This window comes from Leptonychotes weddellii, chromosome 3, assembly GCF_054177405.1.
Source record: "Leptonychotes weddellii isolate Sample4059 chromosome 3, ASM5417740v2, whole genome shotgun sequence".
Lineage (NCBI taxonomy): Eukaryota > Metazoa > Chordata > Mammalia > Carnivora > Phocidae > Leptonychotes > Leptonychotes weddellii.
In genome coordinates, this window is record NC_138371.1 from 78,499,294 (window position 1) to 78,519,483 (window position 20,190).

The 20,190-nt window shown below is 37.2% G+C and overlaps 1 protein-coding gene and 1 long non-coding RNA gene across 4 annotated transcripts in view; both read left to right on the plus strand.

The window, feature by feature from the left end:
* The window catches only part of QTMAN (queuosine-tRNA mannosyltransferase), a 380,429-nt gene extending 373,938 nt beyond the window's left edge, over window positions 1-6,491 (plus strand). For both annotated transcript variants that reach the window (XM_081814522.1, XM_081814524.1), the window contains one exon: window positions 6,126-6,491. In XM_081814522.1, coding sequence (XP_081670648.1) covers window positions 6,126-6,143 — 18 coding nt within the window. In that variant the 3' untranslated portion in view covers window positions 6,144-6,491. The remainder of the gene's footprint in view (window positions 1-6,125) is intronic.
* Window positions 6,492-6,648: 157 nt separating this feature from the next.
* On the plus strand, window positions 6,649-17,908 carry LOC145720564 (uncharacterized). 2 transcript variants are annotated; one of them, XR_014143631.1, is made up of 3 exons: window positions 6,649-8,293; window positions 10,274-14,775; window positions 17,413-17,908. It is a non-coding gene; the product is annotated as an uncharacterized LOC145720564 (long non-coding RNA). The 2 variants fall into 2 exon arrangements; XR_014143630.1 differs by having other exon boundaries at window positions 10,274-10,371.
* Window positions 17,909-20,190: the final 2,282 nt, after the last annotated feature.

Consider the following 20,190-nt stretch of genomic DNA (forward strand, 5'->3'; position numbering starts at 1 on the left):
AAAGGAATCCGTCTCTTCTGTTTTTCTCAAATTAATCATGTAACAGCCCCAATTAATGGGGGCTGTTAAACGGGTCACTTTTTGCTTAGCTCCAGAATTCTTCTAACTTTGGCTCAGTCCACCTTCTTGATGCTGATAAAAACTCCAAGGACAAATGAAACAAAACACTCCTAGCTGTGTCTTTCTGCCAGAAGATAGTCACTTAGAATGGGAGGCAGGGTATGGTAGCTAATAATTAGCTAACATCAGCCCTGAGAAATTACCTGTGAAATACCCTTTGGTTCTGGGTTGAAAAACAACATTTGACACTCCCTGTTTTAAAATAGTACATTCTTGTCCCGGAGACTTCTGATTTAACTTACCTTTTATTTCAAATGCATCCAATTGCATACCATATAACAAAGGGAGTACACTTACTTGCCCTAGATGAGCAGGTTTGGAGGTTTTTTTAAAGTTACAAACTCAAGTTATTTAGTGAGGCATCTTTCCCTTCCTTTACAAACTAGAGAAACTCAGCAACTGAGCCCTCAATTCCGGGCGGACGTTGTGTTGAAGGCCAGAGGTGGCTTCAGCGTCTTACGTCATGGGCTCTCTTTTTCAAGAAGGAGGAACTAAAAAGTCAGATGTCCTGATAAATTTTGAAAATGTGATAAAAACATTTATTAGCCAATGATGGTTGCCGGATTGATTTTTTTGGCAAGGTAGAATCAGTAAAAAGCTACCCCTTGAAATGCTTTTATGGACAAACACATGCAGAAATCTGAAAACACACTCCCAAAGAGCTGGGCATGTTCTGGATGTTTTACTTCTCAGTTGAGTGTTCAACGGGTGCTCTATCAAGTGCTTTCTCTGTTCATTTAACGATAACTGTTTTCTCAAACATTTTAGTTTTAGCAGCTTCCTCTAAAATTCTATCAACCAAGAATATTTACTTACATATAATTAAGAACATTAAGAATACCTTACCGGAGTAAACGAACTGATCTATACATACATTTTTTTTTACAGTCTCATTGTTACATTTTGGAAGTCTGTTTATTGTCTTTCTGGTCAGATTTTTTTTCCCCCAAATAATGAATCCACTGGGTCTTTATGTTACAGAGATATACCCCGGCTTGTTTTTCCTTTGAGTTAAAATAAGAAACTATCAGACTCCTTTTTCTTAAGTAATTGCTCAAGTGTACAGAGTAGAAGAGACAGTACCAAAAAAAAGAAAGAAATGTGGGGGATAAAGAGAAGGAAAATTGGAGAAAGTGTAGGGAAAGGAGGTAAGAGAGCAGACGCTAGAAGTGCGATAAAGAGGCTCATCAAACAAAACTCAACATTGCTTGAGTGCCATAAGCCATAATCATTAAAAAGAATCATCATTTCCAAGTAAAACCTAGACTGTTGCATTCAGATATTAACCAGCTCATGGAAACTCTTAAGTGAAATCTGATTGAGACCTGTGGATCAGGTTTTCCATTCCACCTTCTTAAGTGAAGTCTACTCGATACCCACATTTACACTGCAGGAGACAGAAAGAGCCATAGAGGCATTCTTTGCTTTTAAGGCATCTAGAGGCTAGAAGTAAGCCATGGATACATAAAATAAATGAGACTATGTATGAGCATCGTTATATGCTACATACTGGACATGTAAAAATAAATACCGTTTTAAATGGAGGAATTATTCAGGCATGCTTTCCTTCTGAGTACCTTGGCTAGCAGTGAATTTCTAAACAAGTTAAGCAAGTCCTTAAATGCATAAACCCTTTGGAACTCGACGAGTCTAACGAATTGTGGTAGGTAATATACTCAAAATTGAAATTGGCGATATAGGTGCTCATTTCATGTTCCCTTTAGAGCTGACTTAGAACCATGGCAATGATCACACGAGCACATAAGGCATTGTATAGTCATGTTATCTTGACAACCAAAATCACTTTATAAAATATACTTTAATAAGTTATCATAGAGCCCTGAAGTTAAACCATATAACTTAATCAATACTGAGTGGGCATTTCTAGGTATCATATTTAAATTGAGTAAGAGATAAAAAGAAAAGAATTAAGAATAAGAAAAACGTATGGGAAACTATTTGCTTCTTCCAATTAATATAAAACATGCCAGAAGCTTTTTCTCATTTTGCTCTTTATGAAGAATTACTGACCCAGAGAAAAATCAAATGACGACTACCACTAAACAAACAATAAAAGCAGCAACAACAACAACAAACCTTACTTGTTTAGGAGAAAAACATGAAAAAGTAATAAATTCACCCATTTTAAAAATTAAGAAGAAAAGACATAAAATTTAATACATACAATAAATAATAAATATTCTTCAGTTTCATATGATGGCTAATTAAGGAAAAAGCCCATGTGAAAAATTTGGAAGAGAGATGAATAAAACAAGGTAATTAACTCTTTGCTCCTTCAGCCTTAAAGCAGAGAGAGCAGGGTAAGATTTCTTTTAACTTGGGACCGGCAGCCACCTCAGAGATCAAATCTGCCTTTACAAAATAAAATAAAAGGAATCTTAGTAGCTCTGCAGCTCAAGCTCCAACCTTGGTTTTGGCCCCACTCTGATGTTGGTGCCCCAGCATGGCGGCCCCTGAGTGCTTTGCTCTTTGATTGAATTCCTGCCCTTAATACAGATAGTCAACAGCTGGGTTCTTCCTTGTTCTCTTGGCCCTCCCTTGACAGAATCAGCTCTCTGGTATTCATTCTACCACATTTGGTTAGTCTTTGAGAGCTGAAGATGCATTTTTTTTCATCCATTCTCTAATGTAGTCTTTGTAATGCCCTTGTGATATAGGGAAACCATAGCTTTAGTCCCAAACTTCAGAAGAAGCAACTCAAGATCATACCGCTAGTACATTGCAGAGTTGGGACTGGGAGTCATACCACCTGGTGCCCAGGTTCTCCCTCTCCTTTAGACTGGATTTCGTACTCAGTTCTTCATTTGAATTGTGGTTATGACAATAAATTATAATTGCAGTCTTTGTGTTTGGTAGAAAGAAGAAGGGAAAGGAGGAAGAGCAGAAGCAGAAGGAAGATGGGAAAGAAGAAGAAGACAGGAAGGGGAAAAAAACAACAACAATCCCCACAGGGTTTTCTGTGAAGTGGGGAAGGATACATCTTTAAATTGCTCCCCTTCTGCTTACAAAGATGACTGAGGAAAGCACTTGCTAAAATTTGTATCATCTAAGGAAAAGCTAATTCCAAAGTTGTTACAGTGCTTTGTGCTTTAAAGGATAGAAGTCTGAAGTAGATAATCCATTGACAGAGCTCCTTAATGAATTCTTGGATGTGCATGAGTAGGCCACAAGCTTGATTTTGAATACAAGATGGAGAACTATTCTTTTTAAGAAATTAATAGGAATTTGGAAAAATTGAGAAACAAAACAAAACAAAAACACCTGATAGAGAGGAAAAGAAAATGGTCAAAGGATGGAGGGACATAAGCTACTGTCTTAAAGATAACATAGCCAGTAACAAATTCCCCATGGTGAGATACAGTTGATTATTACATTTATTTTTGTATTAAAGGAGTATATTATACTCCATTCTAAGCTTATATTCCAATGTGATCTCCATCTGTAACCCCAAATCACCACTGAAATTCTGAGACACAAAACTGGCTTGATTTAGTTCCACATTTGGGGAATGAAGGCATAGGGAAGGCAGACAAGGGTGACATTGCAGAAGGCATGATTTAAAATGAAGGCATAGAATTTTATGGGAATGGGAAATAAGGACAAGAGATGATTAGGAGAAATGGAAACTGTCTGAGAATGAATACAAAGAAACAAGGAAACCCATAATACAGGAAGCCTTGGGGAAAAAAAAACAGCTAATTTTTCTGTGGTAGACACTTGACATTTTTAAGCTTTTCAACATCAACCTAAGCTTCTATTAGAATCTAAAGTTCTATTTAAGGAATTAATTCTTTCTTGCTAAATGTAGTCAGGCCTGGGGATTGAATTTTGCCTTGAACAGAGGAACAAAAAGACAACATTGGATTTCCAGTCCATCCAACCTGGAGCAGCTCCACCAGACCATTTCCGCCAAAAGACAGTGGTTGGGTTCTGCCTCTTAATTTCCAGCTTGTAAGGTTCTCCTCAATCCCAAACTCAGATGTCTAGTCTTCCTTTTATATGGTTCTTTATCCACTAGAATTCTGTCAGTTGCAAAAAAACCAGAAAGATTGGCTCAACTGAATGGCTCAGTAAGGAAAAATGATCATTTCAGATAGCTAGAAGTAGAGATGTAGAGTGGCTGCATCTTTCCACTCTTCCATCCTGATGTGTTACCTTCCCTTTGACTTCTCCCCTCATGTTCACAAGAGGGCCACAGCAATCCAGCCATCACATTTTTACCACATCCTTCTTTCCAAACACAGGAGAAGGGACTTTCTCTTGCTTGAGTCTCTTTCTGCAATCAAGCAAAGCTTTTCCCAAAAGCCCATTAGAATTCCCCATTCGCCTTGTTGCATCACATATTCATAAACCGGCATTGAGAATGGAAATGACTCCTATCAGTAAGGACCTAACCCTAAAAAAATTTCAATTCATAACTTAAGTATCTTTAAATATTTTTAATAACTTTCAGTCAAGAACCGCAGACAAAATGTGCTACTCTATTCTGGCTTATAGATGACTTGCTTTTACTTTCTAAGTCCTTTTGTTCATTCTTTTTTTTTTTAAATGTATGCAAAGGAAAGGGTTTTAGAAATGTATTTTTTAATCAAACATTTATTGACCATGAATTTCTCAGTAATAATTTCTGCAAAATATTTAATGTCTTATTTTTACATTTATTCATATATTCCTTTTTCATTCACTCAGTAATTCATTTTGGCAGTAATTTCTTCTTTGTTGACTCAAAAAATTGTTTTTAGGTACTTAATATGTATGTGGAAGGCATGGGGTTAGCAAGAAAAAATGTGTTAAACAATATTTGTATAACCTCAAACCTAAGGCGTAAATTTTTTTCATTTTATAACATTTGTAAGAAGGGGGCAATGGGATGAAAAGGAGGAGCACGTGGACCTTCCCAGTCTTTTCTCATCTTGCTAACAGTTTCTTGTGTCCTGAGGCTCTCCTGCCTTGAGAGTCCTGCTTTGACTGACAAGTTCCTTGGGGCTGTAGGCATGAGAATAGGGAGGAAAGGGAGAGAGAACAAAAGTTCCAAAGGTTAAATCTGGGGAGGGGGGAGGAGGTTATCAAGACAGGAGACTGGAATTCGAAGACAGATGTAAAGGAGCAGAAGCAGCTGCTGCGCGTGAACCACTTGGGGGAGGGGGATGCAGGGGGATTTTTAAGGATCTCTCTTCCCCTCATCTTCTTCAAAAAAAAACAGATGAAGAACTTGAGTTATTCAGAAATTATTTTGGGGAGCTGCGCTATTGTGCTTTTTTTCTAACCATGATGCCGTTCCCGCAGCTATTGTTTTGTAATATTATTTTATTTTGATATATTTTGAAACAGGACTCTGTGTCTCTATTTGATTGCAAGTGATGAAAATCAACTCACACAAATCAGGCATAACATTTGGCTTATGCGTCAGAAAGTCCTAGAAGATGATCTTGGGCCTTAAGGAGAGAATTCCATGCTCAAGCTGGGATCTGGCTCAGTTCTCTCTCTCTCTCTCATTCTCTCTCTCTGTTTTTCTCTAGGTCATCGTCTGGATTGTTGTTTTTTGGTTTTGGTTTTTTTCTCTAGAAGGCTATGTGTGTGTGGTGGGAACGATCATGATCCTTACAACCTCAGAAGAGAGAATCTATCATTTCTAGCATCCAACTCAAACCCTGGTAAAAAGGACCCTTATTCACCCTGCCTGGGTTACTTTCCCCACACTTGTAGTAGGGGACTTAAGGAAACACAGGACATAATTTCGGATGACCACACCAGTGTTACCTTGGGATGGATCCTTCAATCCATGTTAAACAAAAACAAAAACAAACAAACAAACAAAACTTACCAGCTATTAAGAAGAGGAATAAGTTGTGATACATTTGACATCGTATCTCTTGTTAAACAAATACTTTCTTGCTTGAGTTATTTACACCACTATCACCATACAGGGTGGAATTTTAACTTAAATTTAGATCTCTAATTGTCTTTTCAAATTTCTTTCAAAGGATCACACTCCAAGGTAACTTTGAAATGAAAGTTATTGCATCAGCAGAAAAACCTGGAGATAGAGCTACGAGATGGCTTAAGTGAAGCTCACATTCATCACTGGAGAAATGATGCACTTGCACTTAAATGTCATCTAGAAACACTCAAGTCCTTTGCAGACCCCCTAAGATGGAAAGGCATTCACTACGAGATAAACTTGTGTTTTCTTTCGTTATTAAGATATACTCAAAAGAATTGCCTGTCACATACTAGACAGTACAATTGACACTGGAAACTGGTTGTAGAACTTGCAAGCTAGACAGTTTCAAGCATTTGAAGGGTTCTCATTCGGGTGTCAAGTATCTGTCAAAAACTATTTGTTGATTTTTATTTTTATTTATTTATTTTTTTTTAAAAGATTTTTTTTTTATTTATTTATATGAGACAGAGAGAATGAGAGAGACAGAGAGCACATGAGAGGGGGGAGGTTCAGAGGGAGAAGCAGACCCCCTGCCGAGCAGGGAGCCCGATGTGGGACTCGATCCAGGGACTCCAGGATCATGACCTGAGCCGAAGGCAGTCACTTAACCAACTGAGCCACCCAGGCGCCCTATTTGTTGATTTTTATTGACAAAAAGTTTAATTTCCATTAATAAGAGAGTTCGTTATGGGAGGGAAATGTCTGAGTGTAACTAAATTGAGAGTGCAAATGGGACTCTACTATTCTTCTGTCTGCCTAAAACTTACACAACTGTTAAAGAAGTCCAGACCCACACCTGGGTTATATAAAGGACTGGTCATATGTAGTGCATAACTACTGGGGACCACAAGTGACTCAGAAGATACTTTAGGCTCTGACTGTGAAGATTTGCTCATAATATAGAAGAAAGTGGTATATCTTTGTAGAGACAAACTATTTGGATAATCTATTTTAAGACAACAAAATAAAAATTGATGTACATAGTCTTTACTATAGTTATGGTAGATTGAATTGTGGCTCCCAATTCTTTCTTATCGTAGAATTATACGTTCTACACATATGCCCTTTTCCAAGTGACTTCACAGTGCCCCCTACTAGGGGAGTAAGGGTACTCTCCCCAACATGCTGAATTTAGGCTTGGCTGTCACTTGCTTTAAACAATGAAGTTGGGTGGAAGTGACAGTGTACCTCTTCTAAGCTGAGGCTCTAACAGGCATTGCGTATGCCCTGCACATGAACTGCACTCACCAGGAGAATACCGTGGGCTGGGTAACCTGCATTCCAAGGAACATATGGAGATACATGAAGTAGACCTGAACCCAGCTGTCAGCCTGGAACCCAGAGCTGGGAAGCTGGAATTGAGTCTTGTACAAGTGAATTACAGCAACTCACAGGCTCATGAGAGAAAAATAAAGGCTTGTTTTCTCAAGGCACTGAATTTTGGGGTGGTTTTTTTATGCAGCATTATTATAGCAATAGCTGACTAATAGAGTAGTATTTCTTTCCTCTCCCTAAAAGTGTTTTGAAATTGATGGTGCATCTAACAACTCATAGCATTGTAGGATCAAGGAAATTCACTAATTACACAGTTAATCATTTAATTAGAATTATAGGAAGTGGTACAAAAAGGATGCGAAGAACACAAAACACAGAGACCTAATCTGAGAGTCAGGAAATGTTTCTCTGAGGAAGTGACATTGAAGCTGAGCTCTAGCCTTTGGCTAAGCAATGTTGGGGGCAGGGAGAGAAGCATTCCAAATGAAGGGAACAATCTTTGCAAAGTCCCTAAGGTAAGAAAGAGAAGCTCACTTCTTACGGAGAAGTTTCTGGAAAGCAGAGGAAATAGGAAAGTGCCAAGAGAATGGTGGTTGGTGAGGTTTACTACAGTATTATGGGCTGAATTATATCTCTCCTAAACTTCATCTATTGAAGTCCTACCACCTAGTACCTCAGAATGTGACTGTATTTGGAGATACGGTGTTTAAACTAAAATAAGGTTATTGAGGTGGGCCCTATAACAGTCTGACTGGTGTCTGTATAAGAAGAGAAGACTAAAACACAGACACAGACACACACAAGGGGGAAATCATGTGAAGACCTGGGAGAAGACAACCATCTATAAGACAACAAGAGAGGCCCCAGAAATCAACTCTATCCATACCTTGATCTTGGACTTCTAGCCTCCAAAGACTCCAGAATTGTGAGAAGGTTAAGTTTCTGTTAACTAAGCCAACTAGTCTGGCACTTTGTTATGGCAGTTTGTCTTAGTACATTCAGGCTGCTCTAACAAAAATACCATACACTGGGTGGCTAATCAAAAACAGAAATTTATTCTTTATACTTTATACACCATATTAAGGATTTAAAAATTTTTTTTATCTAAAGAGCAATAGAAAGTTATTGATAGTTTTAAGCAGGAAAGTAAATTTTTCAGATTGGTTTTAAAAAGTTTTCTCTGGCTGTAGTATAAATAATGGATTGGAGGGGAGGAGAATTAGGAGGTTGTCATAGGGGAAGATGGTGGTGGCTTACACTAAAGCTGGGACAGTTGAGGTGGAGACAAGTGGATTAGTTCAGGACATGTTCAGTAGAGGAATCAAGGGGGCTTTGTGGCTGGTTAGACAATGAAGGAGGAGAGGTCAGAATGGCTTTCTGGTTTGTGAAATTGAGATGGGAAACCCTGGCAGAGATCCAGATTTGTGAGGAAGCCCACCAGAATGGTTTGTGGCAAATTGAGATGCCTATGGGATGTCAAGAAGAGAATTCCAGTTACAGGATTATTATGGTGTAGATACCCTAAAAATTCTCCAACTACAAATACTAAAATTCTAGATACAATAAAATAAATGCTCTTCAATCCATAGTTTAGGTCACAAGAAAATAAGAAACATCACCAAGGACCAAAAGGAAGAGAAAACTCACAGCTCATGTGATAATGACACGAACTAGCTGGGGTAGGCTAGGGTGATGGTTATGTCTCAGAACCATCACCCTAGCCTAGGAGCTTTCATTTTCATACTCAGAGATACACAGAAAACAAGGCCTTGGAAATTCTGAGGGCGTTGGGGGGTGGGAGGGATGTTGAAACTGAAACTTAACAAAAATCCAGGATCATTTAAGGGCTACCCTTTCAGTAAAATGGTAGACAGGAAATAATCTGCAAACTAGCACAAAGAGAAAACAAGGAAGTAAGCTATCTAGCCTTGGGTGCAAGGTGGAAAATAAGCCTTCCCAGAGAATTTGTAAACACAGACATGTCATGTGATTTATATGATTGAACACCAGTCAAGTGAGCTTGGTGTTCAAACTGCATGGCTTCTAAGACTCCAGGTTGAGATGTCAATGTATTCCCAGCAGAAGCAAACTGAGAACAAATCTAGTGCTATACAACCTTATCCCAGGCCATATGTGATGTCTCCAGCTGAAGCTGATCAAAGATGAGCTCACCATTCAAAATTCCAAAACATACAAGGTAACAATCCACCTTGAGAGATTTAGAAAAGAGAAAAAGCAGGAGAATTATACTCCCAGGAACTACAAAACTATCAGATAATAATAGGTAATAATAACCAGAGAGACTGTAACACATATGGATTTAAAATGTCTAAAGCATTAGAGAAAGAAAAATAAAAGCATTAAAAACAAGATACATACAGATTTGATAAAGAACCAATTAGAAATTCTAGAAATGTAAAATATTGCCCTCAAAGTTAAATGCAATCAGTGGTTTTAAGGGCATATTAGATACAGTTTATGTGGAATTCATGAACTTGGAAGTAAATCTGAGGTTGTAAAGAAAATAGATCTGAGGTTATACATATATTTGTATATATAATTTACACACACACACATGCACACACACAAATATATACACAAAGGGAGGTTTGAATGAAAAAATCCCTTGTAGTAGAAATTTCATAAGGATTTAATAAAGGGAATAGGACAAACCTCAACCTTTTAATGCAGATTATCTACAAAGGAATGCTAAAGAGATTGACAACAAACTTCTCAGTTGCAACATAATAAGCAAAATAAAATAATGTCTGCAAAATGTTGAGAGAAAATAGGTGTCAATCAACAATTCTATATTTATGTACATTTCATACTCTATACCTATGTCATTCAAGAATGCGGTCAAAAGCAAATACTTCTTTCCAGATAAATAGTGAGAAATCTTATGACTTACAGAACTTTGCTGAAAGAACCAAGTCAGAATGTTCTTCATAGAAAGAAGTTGAATCCAAACAAGAATGAGATGTAAGAAGCAATTGTGACAAAATAAAATGGTAAGTACATAATAAGTCTAAATAAGCATTTTCTGGATAAAATAATAGAAGTAACCATTTGGGGCATAAAAGCAAGATGAAACCTCTCTTGACTTTGCAGTAGGTACTTCTGAGGGGAGGAGAGCTACACTGGGTAATTTAACTATGTAAGTAAAATTTTATTTCTTAAGTTAGATACTGGACAGAGGTTATGATTCTATAACTCTTCATTTCTTTCTATGTATATGAATGTGTCATAAGAAATTTAGAAATCAATAAATTATCTTCTTTTTGTAAAAAGCAAAGTAGCTATGAAAGTCTGAAAAACAATAAGACAAGTGGAGAATAAGCAGATTTTAAGTGTCATTACATTTTTTCATTAGTTAAAAAGAGGGTAAACATATTCATTAACCTTAGACCTTACAAAGTGAGAGTAAAAGAATGGAAATAAAATATATTTCCAGACAAGAAGAAATGTTAAAAGATAACAAACTCAATTGACCCAAAAGAGAGCAAGAAAGAAGGAAAACAGAATGATAGTTAAAACATAAAAATAAAAATAAATAAAAGCACAAAATGTAATGGTGGAAATAAATCCAAATAGAGAAGACATTACAATAAATACAAACAACTTAAAGTTGCTCAGCTAAAAACAGATATTAAAAGATTGAATTTGTATTTTAAACATTTAGGTAAATAATTTCTACTGAAATGCATTCAAACCTTAAGGATATAAAAAGTTTGAAAGTGAAGTTCTATGAAAAGAAACACAAGACAAATATCAACTAAAAAACAAAAACAAAAACAAAAATTGGTGCTGCTGTATTAATGTCAGAAAAACAGACTTTAAGACAAAAATCATTACTGAAACATTGTTAGGAATAACTAATTGTGGCCAGCTCATGAGGATAAAATGAATAAGTCACCTGGATGATGTACTACTTCTGAACTTGTATTCATCAAATAGCATACACTCTAAATACATGAAGTAAAAACTGATCATATTTTAGGGAAAAAAAGGACAAACATACAATCACAGTGAAAATATTTTTAAGGCTCTTACCTTGGTGAGTGGCAAATCAAGGAAACAAAAATCTTAGTAAAGATATACAGAATCTGGACAAGTTACAAGCCTGCTATGATCGATATATATTGAACCTTGAACCCAAAAGTTTGAGAATATGAATTTTTTTAGGCAAACTTGAAGCATTCACCAAACTGATGACTCACTGGGTCTCAAAGAAGTCTCAAAAAAAATACAAGAACTGATCTAAATAAGATTAATGTAGAAATTAGAAAATAGAGTTGAATACAATGTCATTAAATTAGAACTCAACAACAAAAATCCATTTGAAAATGCAAAATACACATAAACTAATTTATGACTTGAAGAACTGGGAAGGATAATACAAGTATTACATGGTAAACATTGAGTGATACTTCTTCCACTTCTTGAATAATTCAGTCTTAATGCTATTAAGGGGGACAGAGCAGGTAGGTGGAGATGCAGTGGCTCAGAGGAGGCTATCAGAGCCCAAGAAGGATGAGGAGAATATCCACCAGGGATGGCAGGCACTCTGGCATGAGAATCAGCCTGCATCCAGTGAGAAAGTGTCCACCCAGAAGAAATCAGAGCCCAAGCAGGAAAAGGAGGGCATCAGTGTGGGGAAGGGGGTAGAAGTGTGAATAGGAGATTGGTTGCATAAAGTGAGGTTGATCACATAAGTAAATATCTGAAGAAGAATGGAAGCTAGGCTTCTCATTAATAAAGAATGTAGTTACATATATGGAAAGGCAAAAAACTGGAGTAAACATGTGAACTTGGAAGTGTCAGCATGAACTCATGGTTTTCAATATGTATAGATAGATAGAAATAAATTTAGATGTAAATATATGGTGTAGGCATACATATACTTCCTGGTTCTGTCTTCTGTTAGGGCCTGGAAGCAGCGACACTCTGATAACAATGAGCACATACAGCACACAGATCTTGGCTTCTAAATACCATTGTCCCATAAAAGGAAATAGGACTTCCTAGTGAAATGGCTGATTCTGGGGCTGGAGAGAGGAAAGGTGTAAGAAGAACCTGGACCTTGTGCCAGAAACCAATGAAGTGGTTAAAAAAAAAAATGATGGGGACATATGAAAACGCCCTAGAAGCCAGCTTAAAGGGGCTCCTACTGACCACATTGGCCATAATTTGAGTATCAAAATTAATATAGATAGTAATATGATAATAGCTTATAGAATTTACAATATTAAGTAAAACAGGAAGCCATGAGACCATACCAACATTAATGAATAAATTTAAGTTTTATGAAAATGGGATATCTATATAATTTCAAAGTACCTCCCCACAAAAAGGGAGGGAAGTAATTTATGCTGGAAAAGCCTAGAAGACTTCACTTTTGTGATGGTCGAAAGAGGTCAAAGAAAACATCAGTTATTGAAATCATGCATGAACTGGTGTGATGATTTGAGAGGAACTCAGTCTTGCTTCTATGACACTGTGACCTGAATCTAATCATGAGGAAACATCGGACAAACTTAAACCAAAGGAAATTCTGCAAAATAACTAGATTTATCTTCAAAAGCATGAGAGTCATAAAAATTCAGGGCAGAGTGAGGAATATTCCAGACTGGAGGAGACCAAAGAGACATGACAACTTAATGTAGCCTGTGATTCTCAACTGGATCTTTTGGTAACAAAAGATATTATTGCATCAGTTGATGACTCCGGAATGTGGTCTGTTGAGTAAAGGGCAGGAGTGTATCAAAGTTCATCTTCTGCTTTTACTGGTTGTGTTGCAGTTAAGTAGGAAGATGTTCTCATTTGTAGAAAACATATTCAAGTGTTTGGGGCTTACAGAACAGCAGGTTAGCAACTTAGAAGTATTCAGAAAAAAATGACTTATTTGTACTCTGTGTCTAGATTTCTTTGCAAATTTTTGACTGATGTGTGGAAGTGTTGAGTCACTATATTATACATCTGAAACTAGTACAACACTGCATGTTAACTAACTGGAATTAAAATAGAAACTTAAAAAAAACCCCAAATTTAAAGAAAACAACCACTAGCAAACAAAAAAAAATCTATGCTGTAGAGTAAGTAGTGCTTAGAGGTAAATGGACAGTCTTCACAATTTATAATTCAAAAGAAGAAAGATTAAAAATAGCAAATTAACTATTCCATTCAATACACTAGGAAAAAAAAACAAAACAAAACAGCCAACTGAACTCTAAAAAAATCCAGAGAAAAGGGAAGTGAAAAGTCAAACAACAAAATGAACCCATTAGAAGACAAAGAAGTAAGAGAGAGGGTACATAGTGGCCCTTCTCCACCTTGGGGCAGCAGCTAGGACTTTCTTCCTTACTTGCTTAGGAAATGTATTCTCTTGCAGAATGAGAGAGGAAGAGTCAATTCTTAAATATTAATTTTGAAATCCTGAGTACTTGTATATCAAGCATGAAGGCCCTAAAGATCTCAAAGCATGACACTAATATCACAAGCCAACGATTTGGGAAAAATAGATGAAAAGCCAGTGTTTTTCACCTCATATTAAATAAAGACCCCATAGATAGGTTGAAGAAAGGAAGAAAAGGAGAAAACAGTCAGAAGGGAAACACAGAGTTTACATATTGGTGGTGCTTCTGTGAAGGGACTTTGGCCTAACCCTCCCACACCTAAGCTTGGAGAAATGCCCATGGTTAAAGGAATCTGGGAGCAGAGAGCTACCTGATCCTGTGTCTTGAGGGAACCCAAAGAGGCCTCACAGATTCCCCGGTGCCCACCATAACATAGGAGCAGCAGAAGACAGATGGCTGTGTGGGTGTTCGGGTAACCAGTCAGAGACAGCCTTTGCGTTCTGGACATCCCAATGAGTCTCTGGAAGAGCCACATGGTTTCTTTAGGCCTAAAAGACAGGATGTTTAGCCTAAGAGGTCAGGATTAGAGAAGAGTTACACAAGTGAATAAAGTCCAGATAGGGTGGTGGCATCTTGGAGACTTGCATGGACTCACACTGGAGAATCAAGATTGTTAACATATCTCTCAGTGAATATCATCATGAATGGATGACTCTTATCTGAGCACCCCATTTCTTTGTAAACTATCCGGAACATAGTCCCCAAAATATCTCAATGGCTCTTTTATAGGTTATTGGATAGGTGGATGCATGGATGCATGGATGCATGGACAGATGGGTAGATGACTAGATAATAAAAGGTCAGTCCCTAAATTTCATCACTCTACAAACCACTGTGTTATCAGACTCCATGCCATGAAGAATGCCACCAAGCGAGTAGCTAAATCACCCTCATTCACTCACGCCCATCCTCCTCCTTCTTTCCAAGATCAGCAGCAACTGCGAGTAGGAGAGGAACAGACTCTTAATCATTTTCATCCGAAGCCAAAAGAGCCCCAAGGTCAGTAGAAAAATCAAGTGGCTTTGCAAAACAGCACATTAGAAAAAAAACTATCATTGGGAGTTACAGACGCTGAAAAGTATTAAAAAAAAAAAAAAGACATTTCTTCCAAGTTTGCTAAAAAAAAAAAGGGCATTTGAATTATTTTCACCTTGTTTGGAATCTTCACTTTTTATCTTGGGCCTTACTACATGTTTATTTGTATATTTAGAGAGATCTTAGCAGGAGCAAATTTGTTATTCTAAAGCAGTCTGCAGATGTACACTCACACAGCATAACCAAATCACAATTTTATGCAGGATTTTTTTCTTCTTAGATTTTGCAGTTCTTAAAGGAAAATGTGGAAGCAGTGGTATGTCACAACTTCTATTAGAGAAGTCCGAGGGAATGGAGGACAACATGGTGATCAAACTTGGCAGTCCCCACATACAGCGTGATTATGTTGTAATACTGTTTGATGCAGTCGTATGTTTGATCAGTTTCAAGAGATGACTATCACCTCACTTCAAACAATATGATCCAGTCTCATTGTATGGAATTACAGCTGCTGTCAATCAGCATATGGCATAACCCTTAAAGTGCCATCTTTGGGGAATGTCATAAAAATGATCGCAACACTTGCATTAATTAGTAAGGTTTTACATGAAAACCAAGCATAACCTGTTAAGACAATTTATCTGCTGTATCTCTGTTCATTTTTGTTATTATAAAAATATGTATATAACCCATACATGCATATGCTCAGCTGATTAGCTCAACTTATTAGAACAGCCGTGCTGATAACAAAGATATCATAAGAACAAGCCCCTTACTTCTGTGTGGATCAGTAAGTATATTGTTTCTATATTTTGTTTTATGGTCCCCAAATATACCCCTCCCTTGAACCAACTGCCCTATCAAAGTGAGGGGTGGGTGCAAAGTAAGGGTAAACATTAAATTACCCCTAGGTCTATGTTCTTGACAAAACAAACTCAAAATTTCCACTTGCCAAATGGTAAATAAATGGTATATGGATATGTTTGATATGGTAAATACAGATTAAGAGTCTTTTGAATGTCATTAATTTCATTTTGTTGCTGTTAATGGTTAGATACAGCATTTTAAGGCAATAAGAGTTATGATCTTTTTTACATTAGCTATGGAATGTTTTCCCTCGTGCTTGAGGTTGTGTTTCTTTGTTATCAATTATTGTCTTTGTCTTAGGTTTTGCTCCATCATCACCCAGTAATACCTGTTGTTTCGATTTTTCCCAATGTATACATAATTGGAGCCATTATTACTTTGACATGGTACATACTAATTTGACCTGGGACTTAACACACTTTCTCAAGGCAGCTAATACCTCCAGATTCAACTGTATTGTGTGTGTGTGTGTTTTTAAAGAATTTATTTATTTGAGAGAGAAAGAGAGGAGAGCGAGAGAGAGGGAGAGAGAGCACGAGCAGGGGGGAAGGGTAGAAGGAGACGGAGAAACAGACACCCCGCTGAGCAGAGAGCCCAGCATGGGGCTCGATCCCAGGATCCTGAGATCATGACCCGAGCCAAAGGGAGACGCTCAACCAACAGAGCCACCCAGACGCCCCTCAACCGTGTTTATTGACAGTGTGTATATCACTGGGGTATTGTGCACCTTTTCCCAAGGAATCCCTCTCCTCTCCATGTTTCCTGGCATTCTCCTTCCTACTTTCCCCCAGGCTCCTCTACTGCCATTAACTGAGAAATCACTTGTGGTGGATAGCCTTCAAGATGGCTTCCAACGATCCCTGCCTCTCCGTATTCACAGCACTGTCTAATCCTCTCCCCTTGAGTATGGGTTGAACCTAGTGACTTGCTATTAGTGATAGAATGTGGATGTCACTTCTATGGTTAGGTTATAAAAGACTTCTGTCATAGTGACTTCCTTGCTGGCTTTGATGAACCATGCTTCCATGTTGGAGAGCCCCATATGGCAAGGAACTGAGGGTAACCTCTGGCCAACAGCCAGCAAGGAACTGAGACTCTCATTCCAATAGCCAGTGAGGAACTGAGTCCAGCCAATTAGTAGAAGTGAGCTTGGAAGTGGATCCTGCCTCAGATGACCCTTGATGTGACTGTCACACCAGATAACATCTATACTGCAAGACCCTGATGCAAAAGACTCTGCTAGGTTGGACACAGACTCCAAGCCCACAGAAACTGTGAAATAGTAAATGTGTGGGGTTTTAAACCACTAAACTTTGCATTTATTTGTTACGTAGCAATAGACAGCTGACACAACTACTATCTCTTAGTGAACGTAGTAGGTAGCTCACTACACTCCTTTTATAATGAGTAGTCAAATAGTGGGGCTGGAGATCTTTACATTTTTTCTTCAAAATATAGACAGTTTCATATCCAGGGGCAGGTTACATGGAAGTGCTGACCAAGTCCATAAAGAGACAGATGACATCTTTAGGACCTTCCCACAAAGATCCTGCCATTCTTCACGGGCAAGAGATATAGACCAGTGTTTACTCTTTGAGATAAGATTATAAAAGTGCAATTTCTTTTTCCATGACAAGATTTGGCACATAAACAGACTGGGACTATGGAAATATAAAATGGTTTTTATTCATGTCGCTGGTGGTATATTCTTAGACACATCTCTTTGTTTCACAGATTCTTTCTTCCAACAGCACATCATGTCAGCAGCTTCTTGAGGGTGTGGTGGACAATCCCACTGGAGCCTTCAAAACCGTTACAGGTAGGTTGTCTTATTATTACTAGTAGCAAGATGACTTGAAGAATGCATCCTAAAACAGGGTCTATACTTTGTGAACTGTTTTATTTACTTAATTATCCACATGAATAGAGGGGAATGGTGATGAAAAGTAATTATAGTGGTCAATAATCAAAAGCTTTTTATTTTAAGATTTAACACATAGATTTGATCTTTCCTAAGTGCATTTAACGTAATTTTGAGATCTTCTTATTTCCTTGATTCATATCTCCTGCAAAGACACACTCCAGTAAGGTGTTGGATAGGAGAGGGAAGTCATTTTGGTACTGAACATGTTCCATGGGTGGGCCATGTGTGATTTATCAAATAACTGATTTATTTAAATGCTCCCTAGTAGTCTAAGATTTAAAACAACAGTAAGGAAAAAAGAAAACAATGAGATTATTTTCCTTATTAGATTAACAAAGATTTTTTAAATGAATTCTATCCAGGCTAATTTATAGGGAAAATGGCTTATACATAGTTGGTGGGGGTATAAACTGACACAACCTTTTTAGAGAATAATTCTACCAAAATACTGCAACGTTTTAAGCCCATTTCATGTCTTAGAATGTATGCCAAGAAAATAAATCTGAACTTGAAATCTGAAAAATATTAAAAGATATTTATTGAAATGTTCTTTATAAGAATAAAAAATTTAATGCAACCAAGATATCTGTCAAAAGAGCTAAATACATTATCAGATATATAAAATATAAGCTACCTTAGGCAGTTAAAGAGAGACACTTGTATTATGGAGAGGTACCAGCAATATATTGTTAAATTTTTAAAGTTAGCCATTTAACAAAATATACATATATTTTGGTTCCAATTTTGTTTTAAAAAATGTCAACCTTCAATGTGCATGGATGAACAACATATACTAAATCATTAAAACTGGTTTTCTTTAATAGAGGAATTATTGTGAGATATTTGAACACTTTCCAGTGAACATACATTATTTATTAGTGAGAAAAGACAGCTATTTTCACTTTGAAAAATTCTAGATATTAATTTTTGCTTTTTCTCCTTTGGTCACTGAAAAAAATTCAACACATAATCATCTGTTTCATTTTGTCCTCTAATTGTTCATCTATTTTTTATTCATTAGCTCAGTTAGCATTTATTAAACAGCTATCATGTGTCCTGTGGTAGTCACTGAAGAAACAATATGGAACAATTCTTGAATTTGTGTGTCATCTTTGCAGGTATCCCACCCACTACAAAATTATAAATGTCCTAAAACTGGTTCCATAGCATCTACTTTTAAAATAATCTCTTCTGGGGCACCTAGGTGGCTCAGTCATTAAGCGTCTGCCTTCGGCCCAGGTCATGATCCCAGGGTCCTAGGATCGAGCCCCGTGTCAGGCTCCTTGCTCCGCGGGAAGCCTGCTTCTCCCTCTCCCACTCCCCCTGCTTGTGTTCCCTCTCTCGCTATGTCTCTCTCTGTCAAATAAATAAATAAAATCTTAAAAATAAAATAAAATAAAATAATCTCTTCAGTGGCCAGAATCTTGCTGATGGTTGCCAAGGGTTCAAAGAGTACCTTTACGTTCAAGTTATTTATTACTAAAGGAGTGATTTTTGAACTTTTTAAATTCAAGACTTGAATTCAAATACTAGAATATGCATTGGAATGGATTTAAAAACTCAAAGCCCACTAAACAATTAAGCAATAACTTCAGGAATAGTAAGGTCTTAGTATGTCTATAAAAGTATCCAAAATATCCAATTGGGATAAGCCTAGTCACAGAGCTCCCACTGAGCATGGAGTCAGTGTTGGAGCAGAATAACACCTCATCAGTTAACTATATTGGTATGAGCATATATGTAATCCATATGGAATATGGATGTAAGTACACTCACGCAATGCATACCTATATATACATATTTGGGGATCAAAGATTTAGCAACCATATGCACCCTTCACTATTGATTTAAAGTTTTTTATATATCACAAATGGCAAATTGCATGGAGGAACTGTGTGAGGCAACATTCCATCAGGACAGACATCCATGGGAGCTCACTGAAGAGCTTTGAGTGGACCAGTGTCTGATGGCACACCTGTGAAGAGTGGGGTGTTGCCTCAGCTGTTTCAGTGGAGACTCTGTGAGGATGCAGGATTCTCACAAATGTAAATTTGTTGTTTTCAGTAGAGCCAGTTAATTGAGATCTTTGTTCATAATTTTTTAAGGGCCTGCTGGTACTTGGTAAGACAAAAACAAACAAAACAAAACAAAACAAAAAAAACCCCAACTCACTGGGATGGTTCATTCAAGGAATAATTGACCTTTTTCCAAAGCTTTTTATATCTTTCCCACAGAAAGTCCCAGAGCCACTCTCCTTTTTTTCATTTCCCTGTCATTAATCAGATGACACACTGAGAGAAGAACAGAGGTAGAAGCAAATAATAAAAGAAGGTACGAGCAAAGAAGACAGGAGAAGATGCAGATAAGAAATTGAATATGGATACACAGACCACAGTATCTCCATCTATCAATATGAGAATTTCAGGATATTTGCTATTGATAATGACCACACTTGGAAAAGAATTCTTTGGAACAAATACAGTTGTGTGTGACTTAAATGTTAAAAACTAGACAGCAGGCCCAGGATGGAATCATTTCTATTACCCTAGGATGCCAAAATTGAGACTTAACCTAATTACAGTTTTGGT